Source organism: Mesoplodon bidens (assembly GCF_964165515.1).
Source record: "Mesoplodon bidens genome assembly, chromosome: 7".
In the NCBI taxonomy this organism is placed as follows: domain Eukaryota; kingdom Metazoa; phylum Chordata; class Mammalia; order Artiodactyla; family Ziphiidae; genus Mesoplodon; species Mesoplodon bidens.
Window position 1 is genome coordinate 46,134,707 of NC_138164.1, and position 14,141 is coordinate 46,148,847.

Sequence of the window (14,141 nt, forward strand, 5' to 3'; positions counted from 1 at the left end):
GGTAGAGGGCATGTCTGCCTGGGGTTGGGTCAGGAGGTTCCTGGGGGCTCAGCCTCCCACCCAGGAATCTGGCTTCAGCATCCCAGTTCCTCCTCACCCCTCACCCACCTGGGAAGTGGGCGCAAGCTCCTCTGCCTCCCTCCCCAAACCTGTCAGCTATTTCTCTGCATACGACCTGGGCAAAGCTGGCATCCACTCCAGGATGCCTCCCGACAGCACCCACCCATCCACCATTCCACCGCCCAGGCAGAGGTGAGCTGCTCCCAGCCCATCCCCGACAGGCCTCTGTTAGCACACTTCTCCCAGGCCACAGCGTTAGCTGTCGTGTTTCCTCCACCAGCCATGAGCTCCAGGAAGGTAGGTGGGCTGGTCCAGGCCAGGTCTCCAGTACCCAGCCAGGTACACATTACCTGCACACACGAATGGACAAATGACGGTGATGACGTTCAAGCTTCAAGGAGGATCTTACCACCTGATTTTATAGATGAGGCCTCAGGGGCCCAGGGTGAGAGAGGATTGCCCAAAGTCGTAAGCATGTTGGGAGCAGAGTTTAAAAGAGAAGTTCGGTTCATAGCGGTACTACTCACAGTAGCCAAAAGGTGGGAACAACCCAGATGTCCGTCAGCTGATGAATGGATGAAATATAGTTTACCCATGGAGTAGAATATTTTCCAGCCATGAAAAAGAACTAAGTACTGGTACGTGCTACAACTGGGATGAACCTAGAAAATGTTATGCTGAGTAAAAGGAGCCAGACACAAAAGGCCACATATTGTATGATTCCATTTATATGAAATATGCAGAATAGGCAAATCTCTGAGAGACGGGAAGCAGATTAGTGGTTGCCAGAGGCTGAGGGAGGGGAGAATGGGAGTGACTTCTTAATGGGTACGGGGTTTCCTTTCGGGGTGATGAAACTCTTCTGGAACTAGATAATGGGGGTGGTTGCACGACGTTGTGAATGTATTGTATGTTCTAAAATGGTTAAAATGGTGAATTTTAGGTTATGTGAATTTCACCCCAGTTTCAAAAAAGGAGTAGATTGGGACCAGATCAGATGCCACCAGCTGGGCCTAATGTTTATTCCTCAGACACATGCCACTGAGCGCCCTTCCTATGACAGAGCTCCTCAGCCCAGGGATGGGGCTTGGTTCAGAGGAAGCTCCATGGGCAACTGGAAGAGGACAGGATTCCTGCCCAGGTGCCTCTGCTGGTGCCCGGCCTCCATCACTTCCCCATCCCACTGACCAACCTGCTTCCAGTTAATGCCAAATATTCCGTACATCTCAGGCTTCCGAGATTCTCTGCTCTTGCTGTTTGCACTATGAAGGAAGTTCTTTCCTTTGTGACCCTCTCATCCACCTAGAAACATCCTTTAAGGACCAGGTCCTATCTTCCCCTTGCAGAAGACATCCACCCTCCGCCCCCTCACCACGAGCCAAGCTGAGCTCCCCACGGTATCACGTGCATACAGCCTATTAAAGCAGCTGTGGAAACGATCACGTTTGCCTGTGTGTCTCCCCTGGAAGACTGGGAGCTTCGGGGGGGAAGGGCCTGGCTTGTTCACCACTGTGTTCCTAGGATAGCCCTGGTGCCTTGCTCACAGGAGGTGCTCAGTAAATGCTTGTTGAATGGGGCAATGGCTTTGGAAAAGTCCTCTTCCCTCCCAGATATTCTCCAGCGGTGAGGGAAGGACAGGCAGGGTGATCTCCAAGTCCCTTTATGTCTGGGGTTCTCTGGTTCTAAGAGCAGCAGTGAGGGGCCAGCGCAGCAAGTTGCTGCCTGTTGTCACAGGCCAGTTGTCTGCTCCTGTTGCCCGGCTGGTAGAAGTGGAGAAGGAGCCTGCAGTAATCCACTGCAAGCAGCTATTTCTGCTCTTGGCAGGGAGGAAGGAGGGCAGTTCCCAGAGACTGGGCTTCTCCATTCAGCCTGAATGGGCCAGCTCTTCTCTTTGGAAATCTAATTAAAACCCTCCCCTGAACAGCCTAGACATGCAGGTTTTGGCGAGGTTGCCTGGAGTCCTTCAACTGCAGGGCCGAGAGCAGGCTCTAGCTCCATTTTCCTCTACAGACGAGAGGTGCTACTCTTTCTGCTTTCCTGATTATGAAATTAGTCATTTTCTAGGAAGCTTATTTATAGAGTCCGCTGCACACATGCAGCGCTGAGCTATTCTGAACACGGCTTGGGGCCTGGGAAGCTTAAGGTGTGAAAGCAGCTGTGAGTCACACATGGGTCCCCCTCCAGAGGTATCTGGATACCTCAGTTACCTTTTTGCACTGAGCCAGGGGCCAGGCCTTTGGGGCTGCCCTCCAGCTGGGGTGCTCTTCAAGATAAATAAAGAAAAAGCTTCAGATCAGGAGGTAGGGGGTAGGTGTTCTCCATCCCAATCCACATGGCCACCCACTCGATATATCACCTGGGGCAAGTCAGACCTCTGTTTTGTGCCTCCGTTTCCTCCTCTGCTAAATGAGGGGCCTTCCCGATGTGTGATTCTTGGCCTGCTGTGGACAGCAGCTGTGGAGGAAGGTTCCAAGTGACTTCACAAAGGCAGCTCAGATAATGGCCATGTTTCAGGTTCCTGATGTTTTTCCAAGAAGGTCAGGGCAACATTCACTTATTCCACAAGTGTTTGTTTATTTATTGAACACCTGCTGTGAACCAGGGACTATGCGAGGCTTTCAAGATACAATGGTAAATGAAACAGAAATGGTGGTCCCTGCCCTCGTGTCGCTTATAATCTAATGTTAGTCAAATAATGGCCTGAGTTAAAATGAAATTTCAAACTCTGTCAAGTGCTGTGAGTAAAAAGTACTGGGAAGAAAATAGATAGCTAGTGGGAAGCAGCCGCATAGCACAGGGAGGTCAGCTGGGTGTTTTGTGACCACCTAGAGGGGTGGGATAAGGAGGGTGGGAGGGAGACGCAAGAGGGAGGAGATATGGGGATAGATGTATATGTACAGCTGATTCACTTTGTTATAAAGCAGAAACTAATACACCATTGTAAAGCAATTATACTCCAATAAAGATGTTTTAAAAAAAAAAGTACTGGGAAGTAGAGCTCGGGGAGCGGTGGGGGGCTCTCCAGGCAGGGAGAAAAACACGTGCAAAGGCATCATGAAAGAAAGAGCCTGTCCCAGTGTAGCTAGAGTGCAGAGGTTAAAGGGGAAAGGCGCAGGAAATAAAGTTGGAGGGATGAACAAGGGTTAGACCATTCAAAATCTGATAAACCATGTCAAAGGTTGCCATTGCCTTTGTTCCAAGTGTAATAGGATGCCATTCAAGTATTTTTTTAAGGAAAGTTATATGATAAATGTTGAGTTGTGAAAAAGTTGATTCTAGCTCAGGCCTGCCCCATCCAGATGTACAGGTTGTAAACTACACAACCTATGAAGCCGTATGTATTGGAGCCATGTGGAGAATGTTTTGGAGGCCAGGCTGAGTGGATGCCAGAGACCAGTTAAAAGACTGCCACAGTAATCTAGGCAAGAGATGCTGCCCTGGGCTTCCCTGGTGGCGCAGTGGTTGAGAGTCCACCTGCCAGTGCAGGGGATGCGGGTTCGTGCCCCGGTCTGGGAGGATCCCACATGCCGCGGAGCGGCGGGGCCCGTGAGCCGTGGCCGCTGAGCCTGCGTGTCCGGAGCCTGTGCTCCGCAACGGGAGAGGCCACAACAGTGAGAGGCCCACGTACAGCAAAAAAAAAAAAAAAAAAAAGAGATGCTGCCCTGGGCCAAGATGTAGGTAGTGAAGAGGGAGAAAAGTGGAGAGACTCAGGAGACATTTAAAGGGCCTTGAAGGGGCTTCCCTGGTGGCGCAGTGGTTGAGAGTCCGCCTGCCGATTCAGGGGACACGGGTTCGTGCCCCGGTCCGGGAAGATCCCACATGCCGCAGAGCGGCTGGGCCCGTGAGCCATGGCCACTGAGCCTGCGTGTCCGGAGCCTGTGCTCCGCAACAGGAGAGGCCACAAGAGTGAGAGGCTCGCGTACCGCAAAAAAAAAAAAAAAAAAGGGCCTTGAAGATAGCAGCCCTCTCTCCATAGGGGAGCTGGGCCCTGGGATTTGGGATTCTCAGAGACCCTGCCAATGGAGTGAGGAAAAAATAAAACAATTGCCAGTTGAGAGCAGAAGATGTCAGAATGAAAATGGTCACCATCCTTAACCCGGCCTTTGTGCCCTTCATTGATTCCGATCTGCAGCTGGGCCTGAAATCAGCCTCAGGACCAGTCCAGGAGGCAGGATTGCAGGACTAGTGGGTGGAGAGGCAGCTGACCTCTTGAACTTCTTGGAAGTATTATGCTAGCAAGGCTGTATTAAAGTTTCTTCTGGTTGCCAATTACAGAAATCAAATTCCGCTGGTTTGAGCTAAAATGTTGGAATTTATTGGAAGGATACTGGGGCATCTTATGGCCTTAACAGAAATTTTGCCCAATCAAGACTCAAGATGGGCCAGAATGAAGTAGCTCCAAGACCCTTGGCAGCAGATGTTTTTGGACCTTCTCTCCATGACACTGTGGCTGCCGTGATTCAGCCCCCAGAATGCATTTGAAAAGTGCAGAGGAGAGGATCTGATTGGCCCAGCCTAGTTGGTTTGTCCAGCCCTGGATCAGTCAGCTACTGCCAGGGGTCAGACACACAGGGCAGGCAGAGCCACTGGAGCCCACACCTGCACAGCAGGCTATTCCCAAAGCAGGGGAAGCCCTGAGAGCAACGCAGTTACCCTCAGGATATGTCAAAATGCAGACACTGTCTGGGGTCTGACTAATTCCAGCAACCTTTTTCCCAGCTTACTGGGTAAAGGAGAAAAGCTAGTCCCCAGCATAGTCCTGGAAGGTGCCCTGATGAGCTAGAAAGAGGGTTTTCTGAGTTCAAAAAGAAATAGAACATTTAGAATATTCACATACATATACAGCTACTTTTTCTAGCTATTTCCAGAGAAGAGTTTTGCATACCACTTTTTTACTGCCTGAGGCACAGAGAATGTGCAGATGTGGGGAGCTGGACACACACTGTATGATACCCAGATCCCTCTTGCTCACCCATGGTTCAAACCCACAGAAACTAGGAGGCAGAATGGCACAGCAGTGAAGGTGTGAGCCTGGAGTCCTAGACTGTAATTTCGTACCCAGCTCTACCCTAATGAGCTGTGTGACCTGAGGCAGGTTACTTGACTTCTCTGAGCCAGTGGAATGATCCCTAATTCATGGGGCCCTGATGAAGATTCAGTGTGATAAAGTTTGTAAAGGGCTTTGAACATAGTAAGCCCTCCTTCTGTGGCAGAGATGATGGTGCTGATGGTGGTTTTAGAGATGTTGCTGGTGGTTATTCCACCTGGAAGACACCTGTAAAATTCTGCTTCTGCCTCTGCAGCTTGACCCCTCTGTAGGTTGGTCTTTTCCTCCGGTCCCCCTAATGGGGCAGGGTTATTCCAAGGGACACAGTGCAAGAAAGGAAGGCTTTTTCTCTTTGCTCAGGGTTTTTTGTCTTGATCCCAGCTCGACAGCCTCATCTCACATTTTTCATTCTGCTGCAGGAGTGAGAGAGAGAGAGAACCACACTGCTGATGACTCCGAGGGAGGGGCCCTGGACATGTGCTGCAGCGAGAGGCTGCCGGGTGAGTCTTCCCAGCACCAGGTCCCCCAGAGCTGCAAGTGGAGGGAGAGAGCTCCGGATGGCACTGGGGCTGGAGGAAAGCCTGGGTGGCTGTGAATTTGCTTTAGAGGAGTGACTCAGCTGGTCTGTAGGTCTTCCTTTCAATGAGGATTTGTTTTTCTAATCCCTGATGACTTTCTGACCTGTTACCATTTGGAGCTGCTCTAGACTCAGCTGGAGGGAAGAAGAGGCAGCTGAGGGTGTGCAGGGAGGGTGGAGAGAAGGGTGAAGAGCCGGGGAGTCCAGGCTTGATCAGGACATGACCACTGGCCGGTGGTGTGCTGGGCAGATTTCGAAAGGTAAGATTAGGAAACAGCCTGACCGTGCCATGAGCCAAGGGTGGGGTGGACGAAGTGGAGAAAATCCCTGACAGCCCTGAGGAGAAGCCTGACTGTGAATGTCAGATTGTGCTGCTTGAGTCTGGTTGACCACACTTGAACCACGGGCCATTGCTGTCGCCACAGAAACATTACCAAGGCACTCCTGCCCGTGGAGAAGCAGCACGTCCAGTTGTAGGCCAAATACCCAAGTCATGATTAACAGCCTTGGAAGGAATGAAGGAAGGAAGGTGGGGGAAACTTTTTTGTGTTTTTTCCTTTGATAAAAGTTTTTATTGTTTTCTTTTCCTCCTTATAACAAATATCCATTGTAGAAATATTAGAAAACAAAGACAAGAGAAAAAGAAAAATCACCATAATCCTGTAACACTACACACATTTTCACATCTCCCTTTCCAAACCTTTTTGTTAAGAAATAACCGATTCTGAATTCTAATTTTGAACTCTCAAACCTGTAGCTTGTCAGAAACCTCATGATTGGCAAGGAACCTTAGAGTGTCGAGTCTTCAGTGACCCTCTTTAAGACAGACATGGAAAACAACTTGGTGTGACTCTAAAGCCATGACTCTTTAAAATAAGTGGTTGTTTTTTCACCCCATGAGCGGTTGCCCCAGCTACGGAAGAAGTTCTTCCAGCCTCCCACTGAGCATTGAGCCCTTCAGTATAATTCTCACCTTATCCAGTAGGGGGTGCCATTGCTCAAAACACTTCGGACGGCCCGTTGAGATGGGCTAGAATGGATGCCATTGCACCAGTGTCGTTGTGGGACCCAAAACAGCTAGCTTGAGGACTAGACTTCTCCAAAGGGATGTAAGAGCTGTCTGCAAACATCTGAAAGGCTGTCTTGTGAAGGGGACGGCATATTCATTCTGTGTGTGTCTTATGAAGAGGGCATAAATCCAATACATAGAAATTTAAAAGAGGCCTGTTGGCCCACGGGATGCAGAACTTTCTTTCTGACTCTAAAAATAGTCCAGTCATTGAACTTGATAATGCAGGAGAAAATGAGTGTTCCATCACTGGAGGTATTCAAGTATTGTCTGGATAGACATTGGAGAGGAAATTTCCACAGTGGGTGGGAGGTCAAGGTGGCAGCACAAGTCCCTTTCAGCTATTAACCAGTTCTGTGCTTCAGATATGAGTCATAGGATTCAGAGATGATTCTACAACCAGGGATGGCCCCAGTGGCTAGAAAAAAATCCACAGAAAATAGGACACCGTGTATAGAAATCCAGAGAGTAGCATGGTGTGGAGGAAAGAGCATGGGGTCTGGTCTTGGAGTCTGGCTGTTCTGCACACAGGCTGTGTGTTTACGGACAAGTCACGTAACCTGCTGGTCCTCCAGTCCTTTATTTGCAAATGGAAACAACAACAGTATGAACATTTATCCTCACAAGGAAAATAAATGTAATCACACAAGCATTCATTCAACAAATACTTACTGAGCATGTACTATGTGTCAGGTGCTGTACTAGGTGCTAGGGATATAGTGGTGAGTATAACAGACAAGGTCCCTGCCCTGCTTTGAGCTGCTTCTGGAAAATGGGATGAAGCCACCGCAGAGGCTACAGTGATAAGTGTGATTTGTTTAATTCCAACCTTCTCTCCCATTCCTCCCCAAAAGCCAACAACCAGAATAGAATCAAAGAGGAGTATTGGTCATCTCCACTGGACCTGGCACATTGCCTACCTTGTGCCAGGCACTGTACTAAATGCTTTCACATGTATGCAAAGGTGCAGGATCACCAGCAGGTTATCTGAGAATTCAGCTCATTTCTGACACTGTCTACCAGGAGATAGCATCAGATTCCACAGGTAAAGGGCTCAATCCACAAGTCTGCCCTCTACTTCAGATGCCAGTTTCAAGCCCAGGTTGTTATCTGTAGTTCTGACCGACTGGCTATATATCAGAGGTTCCCACAACCCTCTCCTCAGGTTCAGTTAATGTGCCAGAAAGGCTCACAAAACTCAGAGAAACATTTTAGTTACTAGATTACCAGTTTATTGTAAAAGAATATTAAAGGATATAGATGACCATCCAGATGGAAGAGATGCGTAGGGCAAGGCATGGGGAAAGGGCACGGAGCTCCCATACCCTCTCCCAGCACCACTCTCCCCACCTCTCCATGTGCTCACCCGGAAGCTCTCCAGGTCCCGTCCTTTGGGATGTTTCTGGAGGCTTTATTACATAAACATCGTGGATTAAATCATTGGCCATGGCGAATGATTCAACCCCCAGCCCCTCTCCCTGGAGGTCGGGTCTGGGACTGGAAAGTTCCAGTGCTCTCATCACATGGTTGGTTCTCCTAGCAACCAGCCCCCACCCTTGGGTGGGATCCAAAAGTCACCTTCCCTGAAGCATTTTCAGGAACTAAAGACAAGAGACCAAATATGATCCCACTGCTCTAGTAGCTCAGGAAATTCCAAAGACTTTGGGAGCTGTGAGTTAGGAACTGTGGTTGAAGACCAAATATATATGAGAGATACGTATTTTGGTCATCTGAATGACGAATTATATATTTCTGATAAATCATAATATCACAACCTATATCTCATGCAATCCTCTCTGCTACCCTAGGAAGTCGGTATTATTTGCTATCACCATCTCATAGAAGAAAGAACCAAGGTCCAGGGAGGTTAGAGGGTCTGTCCAGGTTTATCCCGTGTTTAGTAGAGTGAGGAGTCCCTTCAGGCAGTTTCCTTCCAGAGCCCAGGCTCCTGGCCACTACCCCATTCTGCCTTCTTTGTTGCCATTGAGCCATCCTGATCTTCTGGCACCCTGTGTATTGAGGCAGGAAGAACTAAGATATGTCTGTCCCCAGGGAGGAGTTTGGAGGAGTTGGGTGATGTCACTGTGCCTGTCCCTACCTGTTTCCTTCCTCTGGAAAGCCTGCCTGCCAGGGGCCAGGCAAGTTATATGCCCTTCTAGGCACCCATGACGCCATCTTCATATGATATTGAAATAACTTTTTGTCTGTTTCCTCCATGGGACCATGAGCTCTTTGAAGGCAACTACCTCTCTATTCCATCCTCCATGGCAACATTCATTCACTCATTTCTTCATCCATTTACTCAGTATTCACTGACCACTTCCATGTGTTGGGCACTCTGTAAGCACTGGAGTTTCAACAATGAAGCAACCTGAGAAAATTTCCCACCCTTACAGGACAGTATTGTGCCCTAGTTAAGAGCAGGCATTCTGGACCCAGGCGTAGCTCCACCATTTACCACTGGGGTGATCCTGGGCAAGCTACTTAACCTCTCTGCCTTCCATTTACAAAGTGGCAAGAATAACATTCACTACCATGTACAGTTGTTGGAGGATTAAATGGAGCTCCGAACAGTGCCTGGAATGTGGCAAGTGACATAGGCATTTGCTATTAAGGGAAAGATAGACAATAAATAAGTAAAATATATAGTATAGCAGATGGTGATAAGTGCTGTGGAGAAAATTAAAGCCAAAAAGGGAGGGGTGGGAAAGGACCGGGACTGAGTGGCCAGGGGCGGGGGCAGGGGGATGGTTGGCATTGTAAATAGGGTGGTCCTGGAACCTGGTAAGGAGTAGACTTCCACAGTGTTCGTCAGCCAAAACCACCAACCTAAGCTGCACCTTGGACATAAAAGGAGATGGAGGCATACAGGCCCAGAGACTTGGGGCGTTGGGCCTTTAAAATGAGCCCGTGGACACTGCAAGCAGTTGCATAATGATGATGTAAAAATACAGCCCTCGAGTAATCTCTCCCCCTCCCAGCTGTCTTCCCCGCTGGGCAAGACTAAGAGGCAAGGCAGAGTGAGGGCCAGCCATGCCTGGGTGACTCACTCATTCCCACAGGAGCTGCCAGGCGGGGGGCGGCGTGGCCAACACTCCCGGGGCCGCGGTCACCCAGACCCTAGCCAGCGCCAAGCAGGTCATCCGGTCCTCCCAGATTGAGATTTCTGGGTGAAAGCATCCTCAGGCATCGCCGACACCTGCAGGCAGCCCACAGCTGCCCCCGGGGCAGGCACGCTCACTCGCACCCCCGGAGGCATTCCACACAGGCGCACACACTCGTGTTTGCTGTCACTTGTCACAGCCTCGTGCTCGCGTATGCACGTGCACATACCCACATGCAGTCCCCTGGGCATGTGCGGTTCCCGAACCTATGAGTCTTCTTCCTCTTGCACACCCAGGACCTCTTAACTCCATCACCCTGTCATCCACCCCTTTCCGCGAGAGATGTTTTTTAGAGATGGACACGCTTGTTCTCTGTTTCCTCTTTAGGTCTCATTCTTTCCTGCAACGACACCCCCTTGTCCTGCACATGCAGATAAGCAGGCACATTCCTGCCCCCCCTCACTGCACGCAGTTCCTAGGTACTGTGGTGGGCACCGGTGTATCTCCAGGTCCGTGCACGGGCATACACAGGTTTCTCCTGTCTCGCGTGCGCACGCGCTTTTTCACGTGCTCACCCTCCTTTTCTCTTGCACTCCCCCTCACTTGCTCACTTCCTCCCTCATTTTCTTGCTCACAGTCACCCAAACACATTTAAACATTCAAACTCACACTCTCTCCCCTTCTATGTGTAGGTGTTCACACTTGCGAGAAAGCAAGCAACCCTGCTGATGCTGGGACCTCTGCTCCTGCCCGAATAGCACCAGTGCAGGCGTAGCCTGGGACCAGCAGCTTCCTCAGGGATACAGGGCAGGGGAAGGAGGTGAATAAGGCAACAGTAGGTGCTGGTGATGGCATGACGTCACCACATGTTGCTCACAGCGTCTCCAGCGGGCAGGTTCATGAGCAGGCCTGCTCCTAATGTTTGCGGGGACCAAGGTCAGACTGCCGTTGGGGCCCCTCGTGGGCACCACCCCCTGCTCAGTCCTGCACTGGGAGGGCCCTCATCGGAATGCATGGGGGCACGTCAGTCTGTGCGTGCAAGTATGGGTCACACTCCACCCTGCTAGCTGACACTTGACCACCCCTCAGACCTAAAGATACCCCCAGGGAAGGCCATGTCCCTGCTCAGAAGGGTGTACGTGCATTCATGAAGGCTTCAGGCCATTCGGGCAGAGAGTTCTGGAGTCCTCGTAACCAGAGCATGGCCTGGAAAGCAGGGCATGGGCACGCCTCCTGGGCCCTGTGGACCTTTTGCTCCATGGGGAGTGGCATGGCCAGAGGAGAGGGAGCCCAGGGGCCAGATCTAAGGACCACACTGCTTTGGGGAACAAGCTGCTCCCAAAGGCCTCCTACAGCCGGCAGCTGGTTGGAGCCATGGCAGTCCCCGCCACCCTGAGATTTAAGTGTGTTATGATCAGCCGGGTCTATGCAAGGCTGTGAGTAGCCACTGAAGGCCTGAGTAGGTCATTGCCCCTTTGGTAGGAACAGCTGACTTCTCCACACCTTAAGTCCTGGTTCTTTGAAGGCTACCCCCAGCCCAGCCCTAGGCTCTGTACCGTCATGGATATCAGATGGACCCTCCTCTGAGGAGGTCAAAGTCTAGGTCTCAGCAGGAGACCACTGTCCATCCTGGGTGGTCTTTTATAAAGTAAAGGGAAGGCCTGTATTGAGGAAACCTTTGTTATCCTAATCATGCAGTGACTACCCCTGGTCATCAGGGAGAGTCAGGCCATAGCTTTCACAGCCATCCCACCATGACATGGATGAGGTCTTCACCAGAAGCCAACAAGGGCTGACTGAAAAGGCAACCTGACCCTGTTATTGATTCAGCAAGCGTTTATTGAACGTCCACTTTGTGCCCAGTACTGATGATACATTGAAGAGCAAGAGAGACCTGGTCCCTGCTCTCAGGAGGACAGGGTACCGTGGAAGTGTGCAGCAATAATATTACGTTATCTTGGGCGGGTAGGGGGGCAGTCAGGGAAGGCTTCCTGGAAGAAGTGGCCTTTAAACTGTGACCTAAAGGATGAGTAGGGTCCTGGCTCATGTCTTGAGGAACCAGCTATCAAAGCATCTTAAGAACAGGTTAACCTCAGAATGGGCCTTATCCCCCACCTGCTAATGCTTGTTCTCACAGAGCCCCCTGATCTGGTGCCTGGTACTGGTTCAAATGGTCTGGGACCAGGTGCAGGAGCCCAGATGGACAAACGTAGAGAAGACAGACTTGGAAATAGTATCATTGCTGAGATGTCACTTGTGCCCATCAACGCTCAGCAGCTTAGGTGCTGCTGACTTTTAGTTCTTTAATTGATGGCTCTGTTTTCATTCGGGACTTTTAATGCATTTAGGGGTGTTTATATGGCCAATGGTACTATGAATTGTCTTTGAGACTTTAGGATAGAAATTAAAGAAAGGCAAACAACACCACCCAGATGTGCTGAGAACCCTAATTTAGAGAGTAGTCCGTAACGATACCACTGTATTGAGAAGAAATGTACCAACCCAGGTACTGACTGATCAGCGATGGTAGAGGTTAACTGTCCTCAGACACCAGGACAGATATGGAGGCAGGAGCCCATCTAGCTGGGTCTTGGGGTCCTGGGGGGGGCAGTCAGACCTGGGTTTCAATCTCAGCTCTGCTGCTGACCAACAGCTTGATCTCAGGTGAATAATCTGACCACTTTGAGCTCCAAATTCTTCACTCCAAAATGAGGATGATAATAAGATCTTCACAGACATTTTGGGAGGTTTAAATAAGCTGATGTGTGTGAAATGCTTGTTACACAGTGCTCCATAAATGGTAGCTAATAATGATGGTGATGATTTTGCCAGGATGTGGAGTATAAACAACAACCAAAAAAACCTGTGCATGTTCCCAGGCATCAAGTCCCAGGCCAGACCTTCAGACGTGGAGTGGATAATATGGGTCTGTGGATCTTTCACGACTCCCCACCACGTGCCACCACAGACACACAGAGGAGTGCTGTTTACTTGCAAAGTCAGGTGGGAAGAGGAGCCAGACTTGCTGGAGAGGCCAATCATCCATTTTCCTATATAGAAACAGTTCTGACATTCCTGGGAGTTGCCTGGATGTATGATGAAACTACAAAGAGAGTCTTTGCAACTGGAAAAAAGAGGCCATCTGGTTCAGTCCCGTGCCTCCACCCAGGTTGATGCTCAAGCCCTTTCAGACAAATGGGCATCGTTGTATAACTAAGATATGCAGTGACAGATGCATATCACCTTTCTCCTTGACGTGGCCCAGGGACTAAAGATCCCAACTCACAGGAACTTCTTTATACCTTAGAAACAAACAAACAAACAAAAACAACAACCTCTTTCCTTCCATTTAAGCTCATTTCTTCTTTTCAAGTCTCAGGATGTGCTTTGTTTATCTATTGCTGCCTAACTGTCTCAAAACTTACTGACTTAGGGGCTTCCCTGGTGGCGCAGTGGTTGAGAGTCTGCCTGCCGATGCAGGGGAGGTGGGTTCGTGTCCCTGTCCGGGAGGATCCCACATGCCGCGGAGTGGCTGGGCCCGTGAGCCATGGCCGCTGAGCCTGCGCGTCCGGAGCCTGTGCTCCGCAATTGGGAGAGGCCACAACAGTGAGAGGCCCGTGTACCGCCAAAAAAAATTAAAATAAAAATAAAGTGACAGTCTTTGGGCCTCCCTGGTGGCGCAGTGGTTGAGAGTCCGCCTGCCGATGCAGGGGATACGGGTTCGTGCCCCGGTCTGGGAGGATCCCACATGCCGCGGAGCGGCTGGGCCCGTGAGCCATGGCCGCTGGGCCTGCGCGTCCAGAGCCTGTGCTCCGCAACGGGAGAGGCCACAGCAGTGAGAGGCCCACATACCGCAAAAAGAAAAAAAAAAAAAAAAAAAAAAAAAACTTACTGACTTAAAACAACCACCATTTTATTTGTTTATGATTCAGAGGGTCATGAGGGGCTCAGCTGGGGGGTTCTTCTGTTCCCTGTGGCTTCAACTGAGGTCATTCACTCAGCTGTATTCACCTGGTGCTGGGCTGGAATAGAAGGTCCAAGAAAGCTTTTCTTACATGTCTGGCCCGTTGGTGTGAATACCAGGACAGGGGAACACTAGGGCACCCTGGAGGCTGTCTACCATACTGCTTAAGAGTTGAATCCTTGAAATTCGAAAAGGCATATTCTCAGGATATGCCTGTACCGTTGTCCCTCCGTATCTGCAGGAGATTAATTGCAGGATTCCCCACGGATACTAAAATCCACCGATGCTCAAGTCCCTTGTATGAAATGGCATAGTACAGT

At 50.1% G+C, this 14,141-nt stretch overlaps 1 protein-coding gene across 2 annotated transcripts in view; it reads left to right on the forward strand.

The window, feature by feature from the left end:
* Nucleotides 1–5,540: 5,540 nt before the first annotated feature.
* Nucleotides 5,541–14,141, forward strand: part of PTPN5 (protein tyrosine phosphatase non-receptor type 5) — a gene marked incomplete at its 3' end in the record, with an annotated part of 32,230 nt that continues 23,629 nt past the window's right edge. For both annotated transcript variants that reach the window (XM_081240805.1, XM_081240806.1), the window contains exon 1: nucleotides 5,541–5,607. In XM_081240805.1, the coding sequence (XP_081096931.1) occupies nucleotides 5,583–5,607 (25 nt within the window). In that variant the 5' untranslated portion in view covers nucleotides 5,541–5,582. The remainder of the gene's footprint in view (nucleotides 5,608–14,141) is intronic.